This window comes from Sus scrofa, chromosome 12 (assembly GCF_000003025.6).
Source record: "Sus scrofa isolate TJ Tabasco breed Duroc chromosome 12, Sscrofa11.1, whole genome shotgun sequence".
Taxonomy (NCBI): domain Eukaryota; kingdom Metazoa; phylum Chordata; class Mammalia; order Artiodactyla; family Suidae; genus Sus; species Sus scrofa.
In genome coordinates this window covers 34,744,950-34,772,591 of record NC_010454.4, presented here as the reverse complement: position 1 = coordinate 34,772,591, position 27,642 = coordinate 34,744,950, and the positions used below count along the sequence as shown (strand labels likewise).

The following is a 27,642-nucleotide window of genomic DNA, read 5'->3' as shown; positions in this document are numbered from 1 at the left end:
CTATCATGCATCTATTATCTGGGGCCCTGCTCATCTTTCCCACATACAGTACTTCCACAGAAGTTTTGGATTTGATACCTTGAGAAAACACAGTATTAATAGCCTCCCAGCTTTGTATTTCCTGATTTGGGGAATGGGATATTCAGAATTGAGCTCTGCACTCTAGGAAGCCTAGGCCAGCGCACTGAACAAATGTTGGAACCCCTGTAATCACCAAACACTATAGTAAGTGCCAGGAATGGATAAAATACAATCATTGTCCTGGAATAATTCAGTATTTATTTACCAAATATTTATCAAGCATCTATCTGCTAGGTTGCAGATACTGTTTTAAATCTTCGAGTTAAAGCAGTGAACACACATAAGGTTCCAGTTTTCCTGGAAGTTGCTAAATGTAGTAAATGTCCCAATGTCCTATGAAAAGACACGTGAAGACATTTTGGCCCCAGGGCCTGGTATTAAAGCATTCAGGCCCATTTCCAAACTGAAGCTATCAGTTGAGAATCTGAGTCAACTGTTCACCATTTCTGTCGGGTTGGTGGTATCGCTGGGACACGGCGACCTCCAGCGGCCACCCTCCGCCCTGCTGCCTGTTCTGGCTCCCCGGGGTCTCCCAAGGCAAGGGGAGGAGCCAGAGAGAAGCGAGAGAGGAGCCAACTATTCTCCACAGCCTTTTCAGACCAGAAGGTCGCAGCTAAGCTAGTGGCAGTCTCATTCTCATCTCTCAAGTGAGAGATTTTTACTCAAAACTGATGGCATGTGATTCAGGTCACGGACACCAGGGTCGGTTCGCGGATGAAAAGTGAGGTCCTGGAGGAACACGTCAAGGTGTCCGGAAGAAGGGAAAACCTCCCCCAGCCAGTCGAAGACCGAGAAGGAGCCTCAGGCCCTCAGCCCTCTCTTAGCTTTCGGGGTTTTTCTCCCGCTTCTGGCTTTGGGACGGACGATCACAGTGAAATCAAACCAGAAATGGTGCCACCGGGATCTATTTGAAAAGTACACCAGAGGCGGGGTGATCACCGGAAGTGGCTGTGAGAACGCCCCGCCTTCAATTGCGCTACCAGTAGGCGACAGACCGCCCCCACTTCCGGCCCCTGGAGCCTTAACCAGCAGCCCCCCTTTTACTGCTCTCCCATTGGCTGCTGCAGGGACGCGCTGTGATTTCCCATTGGTCGCGTCTTCTCTTCGGCGCCGCGCCTCCTCCCTGCCAGTACAGTCTTGTCTTCCGGCATCCGATAGGCTCAAGACTGGGAGGGCGTCTGCCCCACTTGACCAATGAGCGGTGTGAAGAGTGAGGGCGGCTGCTGCGTGGTGGGGGGCAGGGCGGGACTTGGTGTGGCTATTGGCCAGGGCGGGCACAGACCAGAGATAGGATTGGTTGGGGAGAGGGGCACCGTGGTGGGGGGTCGGAGCTGCGCGGCCTCAGCAGCTGCGGGAGACGGAAGTGGTGAGAGCGCGGCTTCGGAGGGTCGGGCGGACGCCGCCTGGGTGAGTCACCGTGCCCCATACACTGCCAGTCTGGGAACCGCAACGACCGCGTCTTGCCCGGCCCCGCCCCGGCCCCACCGGCTTTCCTGAGACCCGCCTTCTGTCATTCGGGGCTCCGCCTCCGAGTCTTTAGGCTCCGCCCCTAGAACCTGGGCACCTGAGCTCCCCTGTCAGCCTGACCCGCCTCCCCCCGTGGCCAGATACCCTAGGTCCAGGAACCCTGGGTCTCCCAGGCCTAGTTCTCGTCTCTCTCTCCCTCCGTTTCCTTGAGGCTGCTTGCCAGTGGGCGGTGAGGCAGCACCTCTGGCTTGCCGCTTGCTGGCTCCCCCATGAGGAAGGGTGGGCTGTGATCAGGGAGGCGGGTAGGACCACAGATGGAGGCTTTTGTAGCCGCAGCCTTCGGCAAGGCACACTCCTAGACTGCCTCTGAGCTCGAATAGCAGGCATGGAGAAGTGTCATTCAAACCTGGGCCCGGCTCCCTAAGTGGGCCCAGACGGCTCAACCTGACATGTCTGTTGCTTGGGCCCATTTGACGCTCACTGACTCTGAGGCCTGCACTGGCCTGATTCTATCCCCATTGTGTGGACTCCTCCCACTAACCTGCACCCCACTTGGTGTCAAGTACACTCAGCAGAACATGTCCAGCCCTGCTGCCTTCTGATCACAGGTTGTGGTCCCCTCCCTCTTGTCCTCTGCTCTGGACTCTGCCCCAGTAAACAGGTCAGGTGGGTGCTACTCACAGACTCAGAGGCTGGCCGTGCGCTCCTCTGGTGGATTTATGTTTCCACCAGGGCCAGAAATGAGTCCTGGCTGTGCAGCCTCTGTCTCTTCAGAGTTGGCAGGTCTTTTGCTCTCCCACAAAGAACAGGGTTTGGAGTGTTTTACTTCTCCTTCTGGGTCCGGGAATCGGGATGCTTGAGTCCTGCTCCAGAACTTTGTTGCTGCCTTCATGCTCTGCAGAATCACTTGTTGCTTTCTCCCCGTGTAGCTCCCACTGCCTCTGTCTGGCATGGTGAGTTGTGGAGAGACTGGAATCACTGTGAAGAAGGTGAATAAGAGTTGTGGGGAAGTTCAGGAGCAGATGTGTGGTGATGGTTTGTTGATTCTATGGTGGTGTTAATGGTGCTCTTTACTCTTGTGTTTCTCTGGGTCTTTACAGTGAGAAAAGGCAGCCAGACCCTCACCACGGTAGAATGGTGAGTACCCTCTCTTTTCTCAGACGCTTGTGTTTTCTGTAATCCTTGTATCTTTCTCCATGAAGCTGACCCGCCCCTCCTGGACCTTGAGCTTCAGGCTACTCTGTTCAGCAACCAAACAGGTTCATCTGCCCTGGAGATAAATTAGGGTTTCTTTAGGTTGCAAAACGTCATCAGCCAATATACAGCACTGGTACCGGACGCCACTGAAAGTCTTTTTCTGCACGTGCTATGCCATGGTTTCCCCACACTGGCTCCCTGAGCCCTTCATAATGGCCAGAACTTCTCTTCTCTTGGGTCCTTGGTTGCAGCTCTCTGGCCTGGTCCAAAAAACCAGGCCTCCTTTATATCAAGATTCTTGTACTTCCTGATGGGTTCCTTGAATATTGTGGGTGCTTTATTGGGAGTGACTCCACTAAAACTGTGGGACTTCTCTGGCTCCAAATGTGCCGCTGTTTTGATAAGCCTCTGTAGGAACAGCTGATTGGATATATAGCAGGAGAGCACCCTCAAGGTGGCCAGAATATCACTATGGGTGTGGTGTGTGTGTGTGTGTGTGTGTGTGTGTGTGTTATAATGATCCCATAACATTTCCACTAACTATAACTTCCCTTCCCTCACCCCAAGTTCAAGGAACCCCTTAACCCTGGCGAGCTAGGAGGAGGAAACAGTGAGATGAGAAGGAGTGGAGAGCTGCAGGCCCTGGCCCAGATTAGGCCCTTGCTCTGGCTGTATCTCTTTAGTTCTTTCATGTGTCCTATGCTTAGGGACAGGTCAAGGAATTCAGTTACTGAGGGGACTCACTCTTTCCCTCCACAGACATGTGGGTGTGGTGTGTGCGGTACTGTTCTGGTCTCTTCTCAGAAAGCCTGCTGGTCCCCGGCCTCCACCATCAGATTGCCCCTCTCCTTTTCTCTCTTCTGTGATACCCTGAAAAGAGTCAGCCTGGTCTAATTTTGAGTCCTAGCACCACCACTTAGTACGTTAGGTGAACTGCAGACCTTCTCTTTAAGCCTGAAGTCTCACTTCTTGGGGTGGGGTGTGTGAATGGTTTTAATGAGATCATGTTTGAAATATGTCTGGCTCATGGAAAATATCAGATTGTCTTCTATTCCTCCCTTCCCCCAAGACCAAAACCAAAACCAAAACAAAAGCCCTGGTTTCTGAAAGTTACCAGGCACAGGGAGTGTGGGGTTCCGAATGGTTGCTTCTGTGACTTGGTGACATTTTGAGCCTTTTATCACTGCTCCTTATTCTTTGACCCTCTACCCACCTCCCTTCAGCCCCCTACCCTCGAGTTTTCGAGGTTTGTTTTTGCATAGCTTCTGTGGTCCATAGTTCCAGCTCTTACTCTTTCCCAGCCTCCAAGGACTTTCTTACCCAGAAGACAGAGGATGTGAAACAAGGGGAGAGGTGGAAATGAAGGAGTAGGGCTGGGCAGGGGCTTTGAAATAAAAAACCCAGAGAATTTCCCTTTCAGGAGTGTTGAATGACCAAACTGGCCTAGACCAGCGTCCATTTTAAGGGGCAAAAAGGGAATGGAATTAGTGAGGTCGGGGATTGGAGGACACTGGTGGACAGGGGAATGGTGAGTGGTGCTTTTGGAGGGAAAGGAGGAAGCCTTGAAGCTGGAGAGGGCCTGGGGTGGAGGGAGGTGAGCTCCATCTTGGGGGAAGTCAAAAGAGGGGAGGGCGTCGGGACGGATGTGTGAAAAGAGGGGTGTGGGGTGGCTCACGTGGGAAGATGGGAAATGAAAAGATGTAGGTGGTCTCGCCCTCCCTTCCCTCGTGGTGTGGAGAGGCCGTCGCCGGGCAGCCCAGATTCCTGGGAGCCCGGAGGAGTCCCGGGTAGGCGCCCTCGGCTGCGGAGGGGCTGGGGGTTTGGGGGGGAGGAGCCGGGGGCTGTGGGCGGGGCCTTGAGGGTCCGCCCCGCCCCCCGACTTCCCCGCGCGCGCGGCGCGGTCGGGGTGCTCCCTTAGCCCGGCTCCCCTCCCTTCGGCGCTCGTGCCGGAGGGCGGAGCTGGGCTCGCTCCATTGTGGAGACGAGGGGAGCGGCGCGCGGGAGGCGCGCGAGGCCCCGCCGCCCGCGCTCGCCTCCTGGCCGCCGCGGCTGCACCTGGCCGGCCCCGCAGCCGGGATGCGGCGGGCGCCCGGGACTGGCGGGCAGCGCAGCGGCTCCGGGGACATGTGCGCTGGCCCAGACCGCCCGTGACCATGAGCCTGACCGCCCGAGTCTCCTGCTCCATGCTCAGCTGCTTTGTAAGTGCGGCTCCGCCTGCCGGGGGGCCGGGGGACCCCAGTGTTTGCCGCACACGCAGCCCCGCCCAGGGCCAGCCTTTGAGATGCCGAATTTCAGCCCATCCCCCTTCCCAAGGCCCCTGGCGGGGGTGGGGATGTTATCTCTTTTCTTTCTTGGACTTGCTTGAATCTTTGCGTGCCGGGGGATTGTCGAAGGAAGGCGGGGAGGGAAATTCTGTGACCCATCTTGGCCCTGAAGCGGCTGCCCTTGACTGCAGATCTTCAGGCCCCGCCCTGCAGGGGTACATCCCTTTACCTCCGCCTCTCCATCTTGGTCCCACCCGCTGTCTCCTTGCTTGGGGATGTGGGCTGTGGCTAGTACACCGTCTGGGATGTTGGGGGGATGGTGGGGGAGCACAGGCTGTCTGAGCTGTTTCCCTGGCTCCAGTCCCCTCCCCCTTCCACCACTCCATCCCTCACCTGACACGCCAATCTTTTCTCCTTGACTGTCCCCCAAACAGCCTCCCTTCTCCATCTTCCCTGCCTCTGCAGGCCTCCGTACCTCTGCATCATTCCCAGCCCTCCCCTCCTCCCTCTCTGGCTAATTGCTCCTTCCCAGCTTCCCCCATCTGTCCCCTGTCCTCTCAGATGTTCCCATCCCTCCCCTCTTCATCCCCCCACCCCCACCCCACCACCGGGTCTGCTGGGCCTCTCTCTCTCTTTCTCTCTCTCCCTTGGCTGTCCTTGGGTCTTCTGGTTCCTCCCAGGCGCGTGGATCCCCTCTTCTCCCCTCCCTGGTGGTTGGGAAAGGAGTTACTTCTGTTTGCTGTGGGTATTCCTCAGGAATTCCCCTCAGATCCGCAGGCAGGGCAGGTTGGTGGCAGGTGGTGGTGGCTTGTTAGCAGTGTGGGCCTAACTGGAAGATAAGCTCAGCTCGAAAACACATTCTCTTTTGGAAAGCATCCATAAAGCTCCTCTAGACGCATGGGACTGAATTCCGAGACCCGCTCCCCTTTGTCTCCTTCACCCACCAGATTGAGGCTTCAGTGCAGTGGCCTTAGGGGCCTGTGTCCCTTCCTGTCTCTGTGACCAGCTGCACACCTGGTTCCTGTTCCTCAGGACAGCCCTTCCCGTTCCTGCTCCCGTCTTACCCTTCCATTCACCTTTCTTTTCCTTAGTTTTCTCTCCTTCTTCATTTGGGAAGTTTCGGCTGTACGGGAGGAGAGTCCTCTCTGAGGAGCACCAATTCCCAGGTGCTCTGTGGACCTTCTCTTCCCTCAGGCTGAAGACGCTTGGGATCGGGATCCCCTCCCCTCCACTTCCCCACCAAGCCAGGTCTCTCTTCCCTCCCCTGGCGACCAGAACCTTTATAAGTGTGTATGGGGTGTATGTGGGTTTATTGAGGGGAGGGGGGCAGAATGAGGCCTAAGGGGCCTGGTGGAGCCCAGTGACTCAGGGCTGAGGCCTTCCCCACAGGGTGAGGAGGGGCCCCCCAGCCTGGAGTACATCCAAGCCAAGGATCTGTTCCCCCCCAAGGAACTGGTGAAAGAGGAGGAGAATCTGCAGGTAAGGAAGAGTTGGGGGCCCAGGGTGGCTAGAGCTCTTTGCCTGGTTAAGAAAAACACTCTTCCTTCCCCTGGCCCCAGTATCTCCAAGGGGGTGGAGTGTGGGAGCTCTGGCTTCCTGCCCCTCAGTCTCTGGAGGGCGGGGAGTCTGTCTGTATGTGCATCGTGGAGCCTTTGGCCCCAGGGAAGGGAAGGCAGCTTTCCTGTATAGCTGTTGCCTGGTGCCCTGACCGGGGAGAGGACTCTGGTCCTGCCTTGGCCCAGCTTTTCCCGAGGGGGTCCTGCAGGTCAGGGGTTGGAGAGGGGAATGGAGGGTGGCTCACTTCTGGACTGAGGGTCCCTCCGCCTCTCGGCAGGTGCCCTTCACTGTGCTGCAGGGTGAGGGAGTGGAGTTTCTGGGCCGCGCAGCCGATGCCCTCATCGCCATCTCCAACTACCGGCTGCATATCAAGTTCAAGGACTCTGTCATCAACGTGAGTTGCTGTCTTGTTCTCCCACACCCAAGGCAGAATCCCTGTGAAATTCAAGGTGCGAGTGTGCCAATACTCTACCTGATCATGTCTCCGAAGAGCTGGGGTTCCCTTTTTTTTGTTACGAATCCTCTTCTATCTGCAGGTCTATCTTTCTGTGTCTCTCACTTATTTTTGTCCTCCCCCCTCTCTTTCCCTCACTCTGTTGCTGGGCCTTCTAAGAGGCAAGTGGCCTTGTTGGAGGAGTGCCACTCACCAGCTGTGTGACCTTGGTCACGTCACCCAGCTGAGGTGCGGTTTCCTTCTTAATAACATGGGGTGAGAACACCTGCCTTGTGGTTTCTTGTGATTCTTCATTGGGGTCCTGTATGTAGAGGACCCAGCACAGTTACCAGGCACCTAGCAGGCCCTCAGTAAGTCTGCTGACACACCAGCATCTGGGTGGGAGTGGGGACGAGGAGGGACGTGGAGCGTGGGGATCTGAGCGCCAGTCTGCCCTTCCCCTCAAGGTCCCCCTCCGGATGATTGACAGCGTGGAGAGCCGTGATATGTTCCAGTTGCACATCGCCTGCAAGGACTCCAAAGTGGTGAGGTGAGGACCCCGGGGCCTCACTCAGGTCCTCTGGCCCTGGTCAGGTCCACACTCTCTGCTGCAGGGTTTCGCTGGAGCAAGAAAGGGAAAATACTGCCTCACTTTCCCCATTTGGAAGAAACAGTGAAAACTATCTGGGTTTGGGGAGGGCAATTTTCTGACTCACAGTGTCTTGACCTAAAGAAATGGGGATAACCCTCGCAGGATTTTCATAAGGATTTTCTTCTTCTTTTTTTCTTTTTTTTTTTTTTTTGTCTTTTTAGGACCACACCTGCAGCATATGGAAGTGCCCAGGCTAGGGGTCGAATCGGAACCGCAGCTGCTGGCCTACACCACAGCCACAGCAACGTCAGATCCGAGCCGCATCTGCGATCTACACCACAGCTTGTGGCAACATCGGATCACTGAGCAAGGCTAGGGATCGAACCTGCATCCTCATGGATGCTAAGGCTGACACTTAACCCTAGGTTGATATCTGGCATAGAGGGCTCACATTATTGTTGGCTCATTTATTCATTGAACACAAATTCCTAGAGCACTCTATGCTAGACTGTTTGATACAACAGGGAACAAAAAGACAAAATTTTCTGCCCTCACAGAGTTTCTGTTCCAATGGGGAGATACCAGCAGTGAATCATTAGTGAGTAAGATGTTACATGATGGTAACGTAAAGGTAAAATTAAAGCAGGGAAAGGGGATGTGGAGTGCAGTGGGGTGAAGGATGTAGTATTAATCAAAGTGATCAGAGGAGTTCCTGTCATGGCGCAGTGGTTAACGTATCTGACTAGGAACCATGAGGTTGCGGGTTCGATCCCTGGCCTCACTCAGTGGGTTAAGGATCCAGCATTGCCATGAGCTGTGGTGTAGGTCACAGATGTGGCTTGGATCCCACGTGGCTGTGGCTGTGGCTGTGGTGTAGGCCGGCAGCAATTGCTCTGATTAGACCCCTAGCCTGGGAACTCCATATGCTGTGGGAGCGGCCCTAGAAAAGTCAAAAAGACCAAAAAAAAAAAAAAAAAAAAAAAAAATCAAAATGATCAGAAAAGGCTGCACTGAAACGGTGACATTTGAGTTAAGGCCTGAAGAAAGTGACCATGTGGGTATCTGGGAAAGAGTGTGCCAGACTGAGAGGACAGTGCATGCAAAGGCTCTGAGGTGGGTATGAAGCTGGCACAGGAGAAGAATGGCAAGGAGGCTAGTGTGGTTGTGTGGCGTGCACGTGGGTCAGGGTCATGGGATACAAGATGTGGGGGTGTCGGGCTGTTATAATGCCAGGCTTTTACTCTGAGGGAAGTGGGAAAATCACCAGAGCAAAAGTGTGACATGGTCTGATTAATGTTTTATAGAATCACTCTGGCTGCTGTATTGAGAACAGATGGAAGAGGGGTGGGGGCCAAAGCTCGAACCAAAGCTGGGGGGCCTTACCCAGATGAGAGGTCATTGGTGGCCAGTCCAGGTTGGTAGCTGTCAAAATGGTGAGAAGCTGGTCAGCTTTTTGGAGGTGGAGATGAACAGGATTTGCTGACAGATTGGATATGAGAGAGTGAGGAGTCTGGGATGACGCCAAGGCTTATTTAAAGGAAGCCCAGGTTAGAGCCTGCCGTGCACTCAGGTCTGTAGGCCTTCAGAACAAGAATCCACATTGCACTTCCCTTCAAGGAGGTTACAGTCTAGTTGCTGAAGGACGACTTAGCATGTGGCAAATGCTCTGGGAAAACTTAGTGTTTAATACTCCAAGCATTTTTTTTTTTTTAATTTTTTTATATATATTTTTTGGACATGCACATGGCACGTGGAAGTTCCCAGGCCAGGGGTCAAACCTGCCACAACAGCGACCTGAGGCACAGCAGTGACAACACCAGATCTTTAACCCACTGTACCATAAGGGAACTCCCTTGCAAGCATGTGAAGAATAACAGGAAGGGGTCTGTGGGATGGATTAGGCTGGGGAGGCCTCACGGAACTGAAGCTGTTTTCAGAGTTAGTAGGACATGGCTGGGCTGAGAGGAGACATTATTAAGCAGAAGTGAAAAACAGTAATTCCCTTTGTGGCTCAGAGGGTTAAGAACCTGATGTAGTGTTCATGCGGATGCAGGTTTGATCCCTGGCCTTGCTCAGTGGGTTAAGGATCTGGCCTTGCTGTGAGCTGTGGTGTAGGTCGCAGACTTGGCTTGGATCTGGCGTTGCCGTGGCTGTGGCGTAGGCTGGAAGCTGCAACTCTGATTTGACCCCTAGCCTGGGAACCTCTATATACCACAGATGTGGCCCTGAAAAGAAAGGGGGAAAAAAAAAAAAAAAACAATCAGGAATGACATGAGGAGAATTTTCCGCCCCAAACAAGATTAGTACCAGGCAGTCGAGGGTGATCATACAAGGAGTAGCAGACCTTCAGGCCACCTGCAGATTTGATAGGAGAAGCAGTAAGGCCCCATTACAGGGGATACATATGTCTCAAGGACAAGAGTTCTTGGGAAGAGAAGTGTCACAAAAATACCTTCCCTTGAGTGTTGGGCCAGTGTCCCTGGTCCTCCCTGGGGCCCCCATGTCTTTGCAGCTTCCTCTCCCCACAGCCTTCCGCTGGCTGGGTTTTTGACCCGCCTAGCCCCAGGGCACCCTTGCCTCACTTGGTGGCTTCTTGCCTGGCAGGTGCCACTTCTCCACTTTCAAGCAGTGCCAAGAGTGGCTCACGCGGCTAAGCCGGGCCACAGCGAGACCTGCCAAGCCTGAGGACCTCTTTGCCTTTGCCTACCATGCCTGGTGCCTGGGGCTGACCGAGGAGGACCAGCACACCCACCTGTGTCAGCCAGGTGAGGCCAGGCTGTTTTCTTGAGGAGACTTCCCCTTAGCTCCCGCTGCTCCCTCCTCCACCCCGGACCTAGTGCCCGTGGATGCTGACAGGCACGGGGGCTGTGTTGCAGGAGAGCATATACGATGTCGGCAGGAGGCTGAGCTGGCGAGGATGGGCTTTGACCTGCAGAACGTCTGGAGGGTCTCGCATATCAACAGCAACTACAAGTGAGAGGGCCCAGGGTGGGAAACCAAGACTGCGGTCCAGCCCCAGACTTCCTCCCCGTGTGGACAAAGCACGGTGGGCACAGCTCCCGGCCCTGTGACGGGGGAGGGCTCCCAGTCCCTCTTCCCACACCTTTAATCACGCTCGGTGACCCCATCCGGTCTCTTCTCAGATTGTGCCCCAGTTACCCCCAGAAGCTGCTGGTTCCCGTGTGGATCACAGATAAAGAGCTGGAGAATGTGGCTTCCTTCCGCTCCTGGAAACGCATCCCTGTGGTTGTGTATAGGTGAGCCAGTGGGGAACCGGGAGCTAGGGAGGTGTTTTTTATGTTTTTTAAGCAGTGAGGAGCATCAAAAACAGAGGTTTGTGGCTGTGTGGTTAACTAGGAGTTGACACTCTTTAGGGAAGTGACTATGAAATAATTTTCAAACAGAAACTGCTTTTTTTTTTTTTTTTTTTTTCTGCTAAGGACAAGGCTTTTGGGGGAATTTATTCACTTTTTTTTTTGAGGACATGTTTGTGTGGAAAATACCGCATTAGAACAGGAATTGGTAAACCGGTCTGTGAACCAAATCCGACCCGTAGCCTGTTTTATGTATAGCCTGTGAGCTCGGAATGGTTTTTACGTTGTTAAAGGGCTATGTAGAAAAAGAAAACACGCAGAGGGGAATGTGCGACAAAGACTGGCTGTGCCTCCTAAAGCCGAAAATGTATTGTCTGGTCCTTCACCAAAATATTTGTGAGGCAGGTAGTAGCCCCCAGGTTTGGAATTGTTTGTGCCCTGGGCTCAGGCTTGTTCTCCTGCTGGGTGTCTGTACCTGGAGCAGGTGCTGTGCAGATTTGATGAGTCAAGGTCACCGTGGGAGTACACAGCCCGTTTGAGAAATGTGTGTGACCGTGCTTTGTAAACTGTAAAGCCCTCTAGAGATATTAAGGGCTTTGGCTTGCTGTTGTCATGGCCTGGATGATCTGGTGGCCCCCATTGGCTCTGGAGATCTTGGTCTGGCCCCTTGGGGTCTCAGCAGTAGGCCTCCGGGGGCTGCGAATGCCAAGGGCACAATGGTTTCTTCTGTTTTGTCAGACACCTGCGCAACGGGGCTGCCATCGCCCGCTGCAGCCAGCCGGAGATCAGCTGGTGGGGCTGGCGCAATGCTGACGATGAGTATTTAGTCACGTCCATCGCTAAAGCCTGTGCCCTGGACCCAGGGACAAGGGCCACCGGGGGCTCCCTCAGCACTGGGAATAGTGATGCCAGCGAGGCATGTGACGCAGACTTCGGTAAGGTGTGGGTGGTGCTGCCCCCCTGGGGAGCAGGCCCCCACCTTGGCCTCCTGGGCTCCCGGGTGGTCCCCAGTGAGAGAAGGGGAAGAAGGCGACAGTGCACAGGGCGTCTGGGGTCCTCCCTTCTGGGAGGCAGGGGGTGTAAGGGGTCTCTAAATGTATGTTCTTTGTAAGGGGAGTGTCCCCAGGTAGGGTGGGCCTGGGCAGCTGGCTGACCCAGGGTCTTCTCCCTGCTCTGTATGAATACAGATTCCTCCCTGACCGCGTGCTCTGGGGTGGAGAGCACGGCCGCCCCGCAGAAGCTGCTCATCCTGGATGCCCGATCCTACACGGCGGCCGTGGCCAACCGGGCCAAGGGTGGAGGATGTGAATGCGAAGGTATCCTTTGCCCCTGGTGTCTGCAGCCAGCCTGTACTCTGGGGCTTTGGTGAGGCGTGGGCCGAGGGCAGCTTGTGGAGTGGAAAGAGCCAAAGAAACCTGCCCTGGGATCAGGACTCTGCCACCCAGTGGCTGTGATTGTGCTTAAGTAGCTTAATCTGTTTTATTTTCTCATTTGTAAAAAGGGGGTAAAATATGCCAAGTTGTTGGACTACTAGAGGTTACATGTTTAAAGTTATTGGCACAGAGCGGCTACTGTTGGTTGAGGATTGAGAATTTGCCATTATTAGTGTATTTGGCCATCGTTTGCCTTTTTTTTATTTTTTATTTTTTTATTTTTTTATTGCTGCACCTCAGGCATATGGAAGTTCCCGGGCCAGGGATTGAATCTGAGCTGCAGCTGTAGCAACACTGGATCCTTTAAGCCACTGTGCTGGGCCAGGGTTCAAACCGGCACCTCTGCATCGACCCAAGCCGCTGTAGTGGGATTTTTAACCATTGCGTCATGGTCAGAACTTCTGTCATTATTTTTATTTGTATGATTTTTTTTTTCTTTTCTTTTTAGGGCCACATCTGTGACATATGGAGGTTCCCAGGCTAGGGGTCAAATTGGAGTTGCACCTGCAGGCCTACACCACAGCCATACTGACGCCAGATCCTATGGCCTCAGCTCTCAGCAACGCCAGATTCTGAACCCACTGAGCAAGGGTGGGGATTGAACCTGCATCCTCGTGGACACTAGTCGGGTTCTGCTGAGCCACAAATGGGAACTCCTTGCTTGATTTTTTTTTTTTTTTTTTTTTCGTAATGCTTAAACTTTTGGTTTGGAATTATTCTTAGTTTTAAATTATTTTCATTTGTCATTCATATATTGTTACTGCTGTTAGTATATGGCATTTGAGCACCTGAATATAAAAGGGTCTTTAGATTCCAGAGTATATTTAGTTCCCATTCTGGAGTGTTTTGCTCTGCCAGGGAAGCTTTGCCCCCCGGGACCGCTCTTGTCTGGATGCCCGTTTCCAGGGCATGCTCTTTTATGTCCCCAGAGTACTACCCCAACTGTGAGGTCGTGTTCATGGGAATGGCCAACATCCACGCCATCCGGAACAGCTTCCAGTACCTGCGGGCAGTGTGCAGCCAGATGCCCGATCCCAGCAAGTAGGTGTTCCCTGCTCTGGTTCCATCTGTCCTCCAGCTTCATCCCTTCCCCAGGACCTCTTGTTCTGGGAGATGCGAAGCCTGGAGGCACAGGAGACCTGGGGGGACCTGGGTGCAGTGGGCCAGTTCCAAGAACACCTCTTATACTTAGCCAACGCTCTGGCATGGCCATGGGACACTGTGTTCCTTTCGTTTGGCTTAGTCGTCCTACTCAACACAGAGAACTGGGGAGAGGAAGCGGCTAAACGCGCGTGTGTGTGATGCTTCCTGGTTCCTCTTTTGATCCCGAGGGTCTCTTGTCCATCTCAGGTTCCGTCTTCCCTACCTGCTTGCTAGGTATCTCTTGGCAAGGTCAGGGGCTGGACCTCCTGGCTTCAGCTTTCACTGGGGACTTAGGGTGTGGCTCGTCGTGGCTGGTGGAGACTCTGTGGCCTCAGCGCCCTCAGTCACAGACTTGATCTCTGCTCTTGGGTAGCTGGTTGTCAGCACTGGAGAGCACCAAATGGCTGCAGCACCTGTCGGTGATGCTGAAGGCAGCTGTGCTCGTGGCTAACACAGTGGACCGGGAGGGCCGGCCCGTGCTGGTGCACTGCTCCGACGGCTGGGACCGGACACCGCAGATTGTGGCCCTGGCCAAGATACTCCTGGACCCGTATTACAGGACGTTGGAGGTATTGTGAGGGGTTGGGTGGGAAAGAGCAGGGGAAGAGGGGGGCGGTTGGGGAAGGCACAGGGTCCCCTCGATCTGTCGGGAAATCTTTCAGTAGAGGAAGGACAAGCGTGGCTTTGAATCCTCTTCTGGGCTGGGGCTGTTCTCTGCAGCTGCCAGCCCCCTGCTTCTGGTGTCTCTGGGGAGGAGCCCAGCAGCCTTTCAGAGAGGCCCTAGGCTTGACCCCTCTCCTCTTTGCAGGGCTTCCAAGTGTTAGTAGAATCCGACTGGCTGGATTTTGGGCACAAATTTGGAGACCGCTGTGGCCACCAGGAGAACGCAGAGGACCAGAACGAGCAGTGTCCCGTGTTCCTCCAGTGGCTCGATTCCGTCCACCAGCTGCTCAAGCAGTTCCCCTGCCTGTTCGAGTTTAACGAAGCCTTCCTGGTAAGTCCACGAGCCCGAGACCCGGGTGGGAACTGGCGGCCCAGGCCCCGGGCTGTGAGCTGGTCTTGGCCGTTCAGGTAAAGCTGGTGCAGCACACGTACTCCTGCCTCTACGGCACGTTCCTGGCCAACAACCCCTGTGAGCGAGAGAAGCGCAACATCTACAAGCGGACCTGCTCCGTGTGGGCCCTTCTGCGAGCCGGCAACAAGAACTTCCACAACTTCCTCTACACGCCGGGCTCAGAAATGGTGAGTCCAGACCCTGCTCCCGTAGGTGCCTTCTGGGGACCCGTGGGGAGGACAGGCTGAGTCTGCGGGACGAGCATAGGGCCCGAGGCTTAGGAATGAAGCGGGGACCTGAAACAGCTCACGGAACACGAGTGCGGGGCTGCTCCCCTAGGTCCTGCATCCCGTGTGTCATGTCCGGGCACTGCACCTCTGGACGGCTGTTTATTTGCCCGCGTCATCTCCGTGCACACTCGGGGAGGAGAGCGTGGACCTTTACCTTTCGCCGGTGGCTCAGAGCCAGGAGTTCTCTGGCCGCTCTCTGGACAGGTAAGAAAAGCCCTTCACGTTCTTTCCTCTCTCCACTAGGAAGGCAGCAACTGCTTTATGTCTTGCCCAAGGGCTGTTCTCTTCCTTTTAGAAGGTTTTGTTTTTTTGGCCGCACCCGAGGCATGTGGAAGTTTCTGGGCCAGGGGTGGAACCTGTGCCACAGCAGTGACCTGAGCTACAGCAGCGACAATGCCAGATCCTTAACAACTAGGCCACCAGGGAATTCCTATGAGATTTTTTTTTTTTTTTATTACTCAATGAGTTTATTACATTTATAGTTGTACAGTGATTATCACAATCCAATTTTATAGGATTTCCAACCCACAACCCCAGTGCATCCCTCCCACCCCCCAAACCGTCTCCTGTGGAAACCATAAGTTTTTCAAAGTCTGTGAGCCAGTATCTGTTCTGAAAGAAGTTCAGTCTGTCCTTTTTTCAGATTCCACATGTCAGTGAAAGCATTTGATGTTGGTGTCTCATTGTATGGCTGACTTCACTTAGCATGATCATTTCTAGGTCCATTCATGTTGCTAAAAATGCCGGTATTTCATTCCTTTTAATGGCTGAGTAATATTCCATTGCGTATATGTACCACATCTTCTTTATCCACTCCTCTGTCAATGGACTTCTAGGTTGTTTCCATGTCTCGGCTATTGAAAATAGTGCTGCAGTGAACACTGGAGTACATGTATCTTTGGGAGTCACGGTTTTCTTTAGATAGATGCAGGAGTGGGATTGCTGGATCAAATGGTAGTTCTATTTTTAGTTTTCTGAAGATTCTCCATACTGCTTTCCACAGTGGTTGCACCTATTTACAATTCCTCCAACAGTGTAATAGGGTTCCTTTTTCTCCACACCCTCTCCAGCACTTATTGTTAGTAGACTTTTTGATGATGGCCATTCTGGCTGGTGTAAGGTGTATGAAATATTTTAAAGCAACTTTTTTTTTTTTTTTTCTTTTTAGGGCCACACCTATGCCATATGGAGGTTCCCAGGCTAGGAGCAGAATTGGAGCTGTAGCTGCCAGCCTACACCGCAGCCACAGCAACGTGGGATCTGAATCGCATCTGAGACCTTTACCATAGCTCAAGCAGCACCAGATGCTTAACCCACTGAGCGAGGCCAGGGATGGAATCCACATCCTCATGGTTCCTAGTCAGATTTGTTTCTGCTGAGCTACAATGGGAACTCCCTTAAAGCAACTTCTTGAGTCAGTTGAAGGAAACACTTGGCCCAGAATTCACAGCTAGCTTGGAGCACACTCTATATGTTTTCAGGGTCCTCTCTTTTATTTTTTTTTTTGCTTTCTAGGGCCGCCCCCACGGCATATGGAGGTTCGTCCAGGCTAGGGGTCTAATTGGAGCTACAGCTTTGTGGCTATACCCAGGGAAAGAACAGAATAGAAAGGACCATTTCATGCCGGTTTGTGAAAATGTCTTGATTTGTGTTCAGTGACAGAAGGCAGGCGGAGCTTGTTGTCTTAGAAATAACCTTTGGTATGTCCAGCATTAACTTCCAGAAGCATCTGGCTCTGAGGGAAATGGGTTCCCAGAAATGGCCTGCATATTACTCCTTCAGATTTTTTTTTTTTTTTTTTTTTTTTTTTTTTTGTCTTTTTTGCTATTTCTTTGGGCCGCTCCCGCGGCATATGGAGGTTCCCAGGTTAGGGGTCGAATCGGAGCTGTAGCCGCCGGCCTACGCCAGAGCCACAGCAACGCGGGATCCGAGCTGTGTCTGCAACCTACACCACAGCTCACGGCAACGCCGGATCGTTAACCCACTTAGCAAGGGCAGGGACCGAACCCGCAACCTCATGGTTCCTGGTCGGATTCGTTAACCTCTGCACCACGACGGGAACTCCTCCCTCAGAATTTAAAGAGAGACATAAAAATTAAAATTATCTTCTGGCTGAGTATTTGGGAGGAAGTAGAACAGAGATCGGTTAACTTACAAGAATAATATCTGTTCTTTATTTTTTTTTTTTTAAAAGTCAAACAATGTAAGAGTAGAAAATGATAGTCCTCCCTCTTTGATCCTTGTCCTCACAAGTATCTACTGCTGACACTGGTGCGTGCCCTTCCAGATATTTATTTCTATATAGATATGTGCATGCTCTCACACTCTCATATAGAAACATTTTTTAAAATAACAAAAATAGAAGCCTATTTTGTGTACTGTCCGTCAAGTTTGCTTTCCCCAGGTCAGCACATATAAGGCTGCTTTGTTATTTATAGTGGCTGCATAATAGTCCAAAGTGAGAGGGTATCAAAATTTATATAACCAGTTTTTGATTGGTCATGTAGGTGATTTCCGCTTTTTATCATTCCAGGAATGCTTTAGGTTTTTTTTTTTTGCTTTTTAGGGCCACACCTTTGGCATATGGAGGTTCCCAGGCTGGAGGTGGGGGTCAAGTTGGAGCTACAGCTTCCAGCCTACACCACAGCCACAGCCACAGCAGTCCAGGATCTGAGCCCAGTCTGCGACCTACACCACAGCTCACGACAATGCCAGATCTTTAACCCACAGAGTGAGGCCAGGGATCGAACCCCCAACCTCATGGCTCCTAGTCAGATTTGTTTCTGCTGCGCCATGACGGGAACTCCTAGAGTGCTTTAGTTAACATCCTCATATGTGTATCTTTAAAAAAAGTTTTTAGTAAAATACACACAATATTTATCATCAAAACTTTTTTTTTTTTTTTGTCTTTTTAGGGGCGTACCTGTGGCATATGGAAGTTCCCAGGTGACGGATCTAATCTGAGCTACAGCTGCCGGCCTACACCACAGCCACAGCAATGCCTCGTCTGCGACCTACACCACAACTCACGGCAATGCTGGATCCTTAACCCACTGATCAAAGCCAGGGATTGAACCCGAAACCTCATGGTTCCTAATCAGATTCGTTTCCATTGAGCCACGATGGGAACTCCCTAAAACCATTTTTAAGTGAACAATTCAGTAGCGTTACTTTATATGTATACCTTTGCATTTGTGTTAATATTTCTGCCAGATAAATTCCAGAACTGAAAATGCTAGGTTCGGAGTTCCCTTTGTGGCTCAGTGGTAACGAACCCGACTAATATCCATGAGGATGAAGGTTTGATCCCTGGCCTCTCTCAGTGGGTTAAGGATCCGGTGTTGCCATGAGCTGTGATGTAGGTCGCAGGTGAGGCTCAGATCTGGCATTGCTGTGGTTGTGGAGTAGGCCAGCAGCTGCAGCTCTGATTGGACCCTAGCCTGGGAACTTCCATATGCTACAGGTGCAGCCCTAAAAAGAAAAAAAAAAAAGAAAAAGAAAGAAAGAAAGGAAGAAAATGCTGGGTTCAAAGGACATGCACATTTCAATTTTTTTTTTCCTTTTTTTTTTTAGGGCTGCACCTGTGGCATATAGAAGTTCCCAAATGGGAACTCCCTACATTTCAAAATTTGATCTTTGTTTACTGGTAGAATGTTTTTAAAATTAAAATATAACTTATATAATGAGTTGTATTAGAAAGGAATACAAAAAACCCAATCCCCTAAATTACTGGTTTTAAGGTCTTTGGAGCTGAATTCATTATCAGGGACCTATAAGTAGACTTCAGGGATTTTGTGACTTTTTTTTTTTCACCTTCCGCAGTCTATGCAGAATTTAGGTATTGGTTTATAACGTTGCTTTTCTAGGGAGAGGGCCCATAACTTTTTATCAGATTCTCAGTAAGTACTGTGACTCATTTTATAATCATTGCCTTAAATCAGTAATTTTTCAAATCAATAAATGTTTCTTAAATACCTACACATTGCCTGGTACTTTACTAGGTGTTATGGGCTATACCAAAGACACAGAAAACATTGATCCTATTTAAGATTCTCTTAAAAAGCTGTAAGATAAGACATAGGACAACTGGAGAACAATTCTAAGTCAGCATCTAAGTGAATAAGAAAGTGTCTGGTTCAGGGAAGTTCACTTGTGGCACAAGGGTTGAGGATCTGGTGCTGCCACAGCTATGGCTTGTGTTCTGTCCCTGGCCCAGGAACTTCAACATGTATTGCCAAAAAAAACCCATGTCTAGTTCAAAGCCATTAGAGAAATGAGAAGTAAGAAAAGGGTCATCTGGTGATTGTTTACTGAGAGAAGTTTTCATGGAAGCCAGGCAGGATCATGGCTTTTTTGTGTCTCTAGTATCTGGCTCAGGGCCTGGCACATAACAACCACTTTAGTAAATGCTTAAATGAACAATGAATGGAATAAAGGGAGTTGTGAGCTTGGTAACAAGGTTAGTGGAAAGGGATCCTAAGGAATTGGATACGTGAGATGATTTTTTTTCCCTTTTTAGGGCCGCAACCATGGCATATGGAGGTTCCCAGGCTAGGGGTTGAATCAGAGCTGCAGCTGCCAGCCCACACCACAGCCATAGCCACGCCAGATCTGAGCCATGTCTGTGACCTACACCGCAGTTTGGGGCAACAGTGGATCCTTAACCCACTGAGAGAGGCTAGGGATTGAACATGCATCCTTATGGATACTAGTTGGTGTCTTAACCTGCTGAGCCACAATGGGAACTCTCTATCTACGTCATTAATTAGACCTTTGGTGCACACAGGGTTTGGCTTTGAGGATGGCAGACTGTTGATGTTGTTGAGTCTGGATAAAGAGTACATTGGAATTCTTCATACTCTTCTACTTTTGTATATTTCAGAATTTCCATTATAAAAAGTAAAACAAAAAAGAAAAAAGTTAAAAAGTTGCCAGACTGAGTTTCAAGCTCTGGCTATGGGACTCCAGAAACTATAATCATCCCCATTTTTATCTTCCTGGAAGTTGATAGCACACAAACACACAAAAATCAAAACTGACCACAAAGATAAAATCAGACACAAAAATACGTTTCTTTATTTTATTTTTTTATTTTTTATGGCTGCACCCGCAGCACATGGAAGTTCCCGGGCCAGGGATTGAACTCGAGCCGTACCTGCAGCAATGCCAGATCCTTTAACTCACTGCGCATGGGGCCAGGGATCCAACCTGCATCCCAGTGCTCCAGAGACACTGCCGATCCCGTTACACCACAGCAGGAACTCCCCCAAATACTTTCAAATTAGTAAGTTTAAAAAAAAATCAGCCGTATTGTAACTCTGCTTTTGAGGGATCTCTCTGTCTGTTAGCCATGTGTTTTACATGAGTGCCTCTAGAATTGTGAGTGCTGTATACTGGGGAAGTTTCCATGGTGACTTGGGACTCCGAGGAGTATGTTGCCGCTAAGTGGCTGTAAAAAGCTCTGTTGGTTATTTCTGTGATGGAGGGAGAATGTGTAATAAGCAAAGTTCTGAAAATGAGGTGTCATGAGTGTAGTCTTAATAAATTTGTGCCTATATTTTGAATCCTTGGGGCATCTCGGCAAGGTAATTGATTGTCAGTTTTTAGAGGAGAGAAACCAGGAGTCTGCGAGGTTAAATAGCTTCCTTAGAGACACAGAGCTGACAGCTTCTTTCTGTCTTGCCACGTGTGGCAGAGGCAGCTGGACGTGAGCGGTGAGGCCGAGGTGTGGTCCTGGCTGAAATGGTAGATTTAGACGGCATGAGTGTAGAAGGCAGCTGATGCCAGGGCAACGGCTGAGGTCACCAGGGACTGAGTCGGGTGAAACTGAGGACAGAGCCCGGGTTCTTGAGGTCAGGGTTCATGGTCTACACTTTTGTAGAGAACATTGGTTATCTATAATCTTAAATGGTTGTGGGTTTTTTTTTGTAATTGCTGCCTTTTTTTTTTGTAATTGAAATGTTGTTATTTCTCGTGAACTCTGGCTTTGATTGCTCTGATGACCCTGGACATTGATGAGTCTGTATGTTGGAGTCTCCATCTGTATCCAAGTTCCTGACCTGGAGGTTTGTCCTGTCATTCCAGATTACCTAAAACGAGGTCCATGGATGATCTGCTTTCTGCCTGCGACACAAGCAGCCCCCTGACGCGCACATCCAGTGACCCCAACCTGAATAACCACTGTCAGGAGGCCAGGGTGGGCCTGGAGCCCTGGCCTAGCGATCCCGAGGGATCAGAGACAGCCTTCCTGGAACCTGGGGTAGGAGGTCCTCAGCAGACTGTAGGAGAAAAGGGCCTTCCTCCCTCTCTGCCCAGCAGCCAGAAAGACTACTTGAGCAATAAACCTTTCAAGAGTCCCAAAAGCTGTTCTCCAAGTTACCACCCGCTTAATGCCACAGCGCCCCAGGACCCGGAAAGCAGCGCCTCTGACCCTGAGATCAAAGTCCTGGAAGAGACTGAGGCGCCAGCTCCAGACCTTCCTGCCCGGGATGAGCTGGGTAGGACTTTAGCCGGCACAGAGGAGCCCCCCAGTCACAAAAAAGCAGCTCTCCGTGTGCTCTCTCAAGTCACTTCCAGCAAGTGTGATGGAACTTGTGATCTTCCCGAGTCTTCCCAGGTCACCCTCCCAGGTGCCCCCCCGCAGGCCCAGCCAGACTCTGTGCTCTCCAGACGCGCTCCACATCCCAGTCTGGGCACCCTCTGTGACCCACCCAGTGCTAGCTGCCAAACGCCTCTGGACCCAAGCTCTGACTTGCTCAACCAAGACCCCCTGGGGTCTGTGGCAAATATGTCTCACCAGGAACAGCCCGGTTCTGTGCCAGATCTGATTCCTGGGGAAGAAGACATAGGCAGACGAGGGAATAGTAGGAATGGGCAGTTAGCAGAAAACCCTCGCTTTGGGAAAGTGCCATTGGAATTGGCCCGGAAGCCAATTTCTCAGAGCCAGATCAGTGAGTTCTCTTTTTTAGGGTCCAACTGGGACAGCTTCCAAGGGATGGTGACTTCATTCCCGAGTGGGGAGACCACCCCTCGGCGGCTGCTCTCCTATGGCTGTTGCAGCAAGAGGTCGAGCAGTAAGCAGATGCGGGCAGCAGGGCCCTGCCTTGGGGGCCAGTGGGCTCAGAGAGAAGGGGTGAAGTCACCGGTCTGTTCTAGTCATTCCAGTGGACACTGTACTGGTCCAGGAGGAAGGAACAACAGGATGTGGTTGTCTGGCCACCCAAAGCAGGTCGCCAGCACAAAGCCTGTTCCCCTGAGCTGCCCTTCTCCAGTGCCTCCTCTCTACCTGGATGACGATGGACTCCCCTTTCCCACGGATGTGATCCAGCACAGATTACGGCAAATTGAAGCAGGGTACAAGCAAGAGGTGGAGCAGCTACGGCGACAGGTGCGTGAGCTTCAGATGAGGCTGGATATCCGTCACTGCTGTGCCCCTCCAGCAGAGCCCCCCATGGACTATGAGGATGATTTTGTAAGTACTCACCTCCTGTCACCCAGCCACTCATTTGGTCTGTCCGTCCAGCCATCCATCCATTCCACATCCGCTCATGGGGTGCGTGCAGTGCGCCACTGAGTTGGGGGGTTGGGCTGCTCTCGAGGAGCTCACAGTCTGTTGACAGAGGCAAGCAAACCATCAGGGTGCTGTTGTTTGGGGTTATGATTGAGGGGGGAGCATGAGGTGTTGAGGGCCCAGGGTGGAGTGAAAAGTCAGGGAAGGCTCTCCTGAGAAGATAATGCCTGGGCCAAATGCTGAAGAAGGTGTCACATGTAGCCACGTACACAGTGAAAAAGAAATCGCATTGACAGAAGGGTGGAGGCAACAGGTACTCCAGTGGTGTGGCTTGAATGAAGGGAGGTGTGTGTGTTGGCACACGTGTGTGCATGTGTGCACACTTGTGCTGGGACTGAGGGAGGGAGTGGGGAGTGCTGTGAGAGGTGGTATTGGGATGTGGAAAGGAATTAGAAAGTTGGCTTGAGTGCCCCTGTCGTGTTGATTCTACCTTCAAGGCAATAAGAGTTTTGGCTAGTGAGTCCATGACCAGATTTGCATTTAAGAATGCTACCCTAAGAGTTCCCTCTGTGGTGCAGGGGTTAAGAATTCAACTGCAGTGGCTCAGGTCACTGTGAAGGTGCGGGTTTGATCCCTGGCCAGGTACAGTGGGTTTAAGGATCTGGCATTGCATAGGTCACAGATGTGGCTCGGATCCCTGGCCCAGGAATTTCCATATGCCGCCACTGGTGCAGCCATTGAAAAAAAAAAAAAAGAATGCAGAGTTCCCGTCGTAGTGCAGCAGAGACGAATCCAACTAGGAACTGTGAGGTTGTGGGTTCGATCCCTGGCCTCGCTCAGTGGGTTAAGGATCCGGCGTTGCCGTGAGCTGTGGTGTGTAGGTCACAGACGCGGCTTGGATCCTGTGTTGCTGTGGCTGTGGTGTAGGCCAGCATCTCCAGCTCCAATTTGACCCCTAGCCTGGGTACATCCATATGCTGCAAGTGCAGCCCTCCAAAGACAAAAGACAAAAAAAAAAAAAAGGAATGCTACCCTAGTAGCAGTGTGTCCAATGGAGGAGCAGTTGAAACCCAGGTTGGGACATTTTGGAATAAGCCAGGTGAGAGGTGATGAGGACCATGTAGGTTTTGCTGTCTTGGACACCCTGGGTCCTAGCACAGCAAGCAGTCCTCAGGGAACTTCTAGAAATGGGCTCTAGGACAGTCCCACTTACCTACTGCCCACTTCTCTGCTGGGGGGATGGTCAGGGCTCATGGCTTCTATTTGAGGTGATGGTTTAGAACAGGAGTCAGGAGTTCCCGTCGTGGCACAGTGGTTAACGAATCCAACTAGGAACCAGGAGGTTGCGGGTTCGATCCCTGGCCTCACTCAGTGGGTTAAGGATCTGGTGTTGCCATGAGCTGTGGTGTAGGTCGCAGACACGGCTGGGATCCCGCATTACTGTGGCTGTGATGCAGGCTGGCAGCTACAGCTCTGATGGACCCCTAGCCTGGGAACCTCCGTATGTCGCGGGTGTGACTCTAAAACATCAACAACAACAACAACAAGGAACAGAAGTCAGCAAAGTTGTTTGGTAAAGGGCCCAATAGTAAATACTTGAGGCTTTCTGAGACATACAGTCTCTTTTGCAGTTACTGGGCTCTCCTGTTGTAGCACGGAAGCAGCCATAGGCAATATGTAAATGAACTGACTGTGGCTGTCTTCCAGTGAAACTTGACTTAACACAAACAGGCGATGGGCCAGACTTGGTCTGTGGGCCGTAGTTTGCGAACTCCTGGTTTAGAATATAACAGAAATATTCTTTCCATGCTGTGACCTAGGATGCTGGTTAAGAGCCTGAGTGTAAAACCAGAACACTAGGTCCAAATCCCAGGTTTACTACTTAACAGCTGTTAACAACTCTCTCAGTGGCTTAGTTGCCTTATTGGCAAAATGGGGATCATTCTAGCCTACATCATTAGATTGCCATCAGGGATCAAATAACTTCATGCATGTGATGCATTTGGAAGCAGTACCTGACGCACAGGAAACAAATGTCAGCAATGAGGAAGATGATGGTGATGCCTTTGCTTTTTTTCTTCAGACGTGTTTGAAGGAGTCAGATGGCAGTGATACAGAAGATTTTGGCTCTGATCACAGTGAAGATTGCCTTTCAGAAGCAAGCTGGGAACCTGTTGATAAGAAAGAGACTGAGGTACGTCCAGGCGGATTTGTGGCGGGTACCTATGCAAGCCAGTGAGTTCTCCTGTTTCTCAGAAATGAGTGACATACTCTGCCCTAGATGAGTCTCTGCGGGCAAGCAGTGGCCGCCCAGCCTTGTCATCTTCTTTCGGGCTGCTTTCCTTGCTGCAGCGTTGCTCTTCCACTCTGTTGACCAGGACCTGGAATTTTTCCTTGTGCCTTCTGTTAGGTGACTCGCTGGGTTCCAGACCATATGGCATCACATTGCTATAACTGTGACTGTGAATTCTGGTTGGCCAAACGCAGACACCATTGCAGGTAAGATGTTTTATGTGATTCACTGTGGCTCATAAAGGTACACAGATATGAACTAAATTGAATTAGTCTGAAAATGAAGACATCTTTCTAAGAACAATTTTTGTTTCCTCTTCCCTTTTCTTTTTATTCACTCATGTGAGGCCTTTGAGACTATCATTCATTCTCAGTATGTTGGCATTTCTGATGAACCCTCCCCTCTTTGTACTTTGGCAGAAACTGTGGGAATGTATTTTGTGCTGGCTGCTGCCACCTGAAGCTGCCCATTCCTGATCAACAACTCTATGACCCAGTTCTCGTCTGTAACTCATGTTACGAACATATCCAAGTATCGCGGGCCAGGGAACTCATGAGCCAGCATCTGAAGAAACCCATTGCCACAGCTTCCAGTTGAATGCCAGAGGAGGCGACCTGTCCAATTTCAGCAGGTTTGAAGGGAGGAGCTGCTTCAGGTGTAGTTTGGAAGGTTCCTTGGTGTGGCTCATGAAATCACAGAGCTCAAAGATATGGCCTTGAGAAATCCTCCTTGGTACCACGAGACTGGAGCAGAGAAATTCCAATTTGGCAGGAGGTCCTCCCCTGGTGAGACCCCCACCTTGGGGTAATAATGGTCCTGACCCAGACCCAGAGTCTGGGAGTGTCATGTTGAGTTGGCGACTCCAGTTTCTTTCTCCTGGGGTCACAAGACGATGATTTCATAGATACTGCCCGCTGATGCGTGCCCCCAACAGCAATAGAAAGGCATATGTATAACCAAACTCCAAGTGATAACCAGGTCCATCTCTCCTCCACCTTGAAAAAAGCAGATTATAGTACCTAAGATAGGAATTCCTCTCCTATTTGAAATGAACTATACCCTGTACCTCTGTGCTCTGTGTCCGTGCATGAAGGCTCAGTCTTTAGAGGCATTCCCTCTAGTTGCATTAGTTCTGTCTTTCTGTGGAGTTTGGTTTACAGACTGGTTCAGCAAGTAGAGGTTTTGCTGTTATTTTTCACTTGGCTCATCAGCCAGCATCGGTGAACATCCAGTTTAGGGGGACAGTTCTAGGGAGGGAGACTTTTCTGGGAGCAGAGGAAAACGTTGCTGATGGTCCGTGCTGGCATACATCAGTCCTTTTGAGCTGGGAAGGCAGTAGTCATCTTTACTCGGTGGCAGCTCTCGAGGTATGCACTGTGAAGAATGAGAAGGGAGAAGCAGAAATTATTCTTGTGAAATATTTGCTGATTGTGCCCCACCCTTTGCGCCTGACTTTTCCTAGTTGTCCTGGTGCTAACACAGGAGCTACACCTTGATCCTCTCCTGGCATGAAAATAAAACATTGGGGGTTTTGGGTTTTTTTTTTTTAATTGTCGTTCCATTGCCCACGTCCCTCATGTCGTCTTTCCCTTGGCTGCTGCCTCCTCTGGGTCACACTGCTTCTTATCCTGAACACTTGACACCTTGAGGGTAGAATTTAGCATTTGGTTTTTACCTCTTAGAATACGCTGTTTGGTATGTGAGGGTTTCAGTACAAATGCTGCTGTCTATTTCTGTGCACTTAACAATGGAACCCAAACGGAAGAGAGTAAAGCCTGGATACCAAAATTGGGAGAGAAAATGCGTCCATGTGGACCAAACATTGTTTTTTTGTTTCATTTTTTTCTTTTCCTTTCTTTTTTCATCTTAATCTATACCAGTGGCACTTAACCAAAAGATACACTGACATAGCCATGTACTGTGTTTGGGACAGATACAGTCTCCTTGACCTATAATAAAACCAGTAGGATTTCCTTTTACATTTTCCTTCATTCATTGGTATATAAAAGATAAATTCCACTTCGGCTTAGCCTGTTTTAAAACTATGGTAGCTAACTGCTACTTGTTCATGTTGTTTCCTAGAAAAAAAAAAAAATTGTTTTTCCTTTGAGAATAACTAGGATCTGCATGTGGAGCAAGAATTGTTACTTGTCCTGACCTTTCTTCAGCTCTACAGAGAAGCATCTGTGCTTTTATACTTGCCATGGATGTAACCTAAAAAGTTTTGGCGTATTTAGGTCAGTCTAGCAGAACTTTTTTTCATTTAAATGGAGTTGAATAATGGAGATTTTGTGTCTGGGAAATTCCTGAGATCACTGAAAAAGTAACAAACTCTTCCTTGTCTCTGATAGGTAAAATTCTTCTAAGCATTTTTCTCAATCTTTAAAATTTACTGCCAGTTGTGAGTGGCTTTTTAATTAACTTGACTTTCACTGCATTTCACTCTGCCCATTTTCAGGGGGGAGTCAGATTGGCAACATTTGAGGAGACTGTATTTGTCTACTTTGTGTGGCTGTTTTGAGGGACTGTCCCATCAGTGAACATACTGCATGGCCTTGGAGAGAGACTCTGGGCTCTCGGCTCAGATGTGTTCATCAAATACTCCTCTCAGAGCTCTTGTGGGTGTAAGTGACATGATGTGGCCAAAAATCCAAACTGTGCAGTTGCGTTGTGACAAACATGCAATGTGCTGTAAAAACTCAATACAATTTAAATAAAATCTCTATATTAGTGCTGCTTTGTTGGGTCTTTTTCTTCAGTTTAATTTCTAAGCAAATGTACTTTTCATTTTTGTCTCTGATCTTGAGAAAGGACTGAAACATTACAGTCCTTCTCCCATTTTTAAATGGCTCTCTCTTTTTATCAACACAGTTCCTGCTATACTCTTTATCAGATAGAGATTTACCCTTCGGGATCCTGTTTCCCATCTCATGTGAGGTTTATTTTTCTTTAATGCCTACAATTTCACCAGCTGGTTGATCTGGCACACGGGGATTGTACCTCTCTGCGCCTGT

The 27,642-nt window shown here is 50.6% G+C and overlaps 1 protein-coding gene across 2 annotated transcripts; it reads left to right on the top strand.

The window, feature by feature from the left end:
• On the top strand, window positions 1,277-27,360 carry MTMR4 (myotubularin related protein 4). Of its 2 annotated transcripts, XM_005668984.3 has the most exons (20): window positions 1,277-1,488; window positions 2,478-2,537; window positions 2,649-2,685; window positions 6,399-6,488; window positions 6,844-6,960; window positions 7,467-7,549; window positions 10,196-10,356; window positions 10,468-10,564; window positions 10,735-10,848; window positions 11,644-11,840; window positions 12,093-12,221; window positions 13,268-13,379; window positions 13,855-14,050; window positions 14,290-14,475; window positions 14,553-14,723; window positions 14,875-15,029; window positions 20,910-22,296; window positions 24,419-24,529; window positions 24,746-24,834; window positions 25,048-27,360. In XM_005668984.3, exons 3-20 carry the CDS (start codon window positions 2,683-2,685, stop codon window positions 25,223-25,225), a joined length of 3,576 nt encoding a protein of 1,191 aa, XP_005669041.2. In that variant the 5' UTR covers window positions 1,277-1,488; window positions 2,478-2,537; window positions 2,649-2,682; the 3' UTR covers window positions 25,226-27,360. The 2 variants fall into 2 exon arrangements, with proteins under 2 accessions (XP_005669041.2, XP_020922934.1); XM_021067275.1 differs by lacking the exons at window positions 1,277-1,488; window positions 2,478-2,537; window positions 2,649-2,685 and adding an exon at window positions 4,724-4,943.

What these genes read in the sequence shown, in the direction of transcription:
- MTMR4 (XM_021067275.1), top strand. Translation starts at nt 4,899, where the DNA reads ATGAGCCTGACCGCCCGAGTCTCCTGCTCCATGCTCAGCTGCTTT. An exon ending in GCTCCATGCTCAGCTGCTTT is followed by an intron (nt 4,944 to 6,398) that starts GTAAGTGCGGCT and finishes CCTTCCCCACAG; the next exon opens with GGTGAGGAGGGGCCCCCCAG. An exon ending in TGGAGGATGTGAATGCGAAG is followed by an intron (nt 12,222 to 13,267) that starts GTATCCTTTGCC and finishes TTATGTCCCCAG; the next exon opens with AGTACTACCCCAACTGTGAG.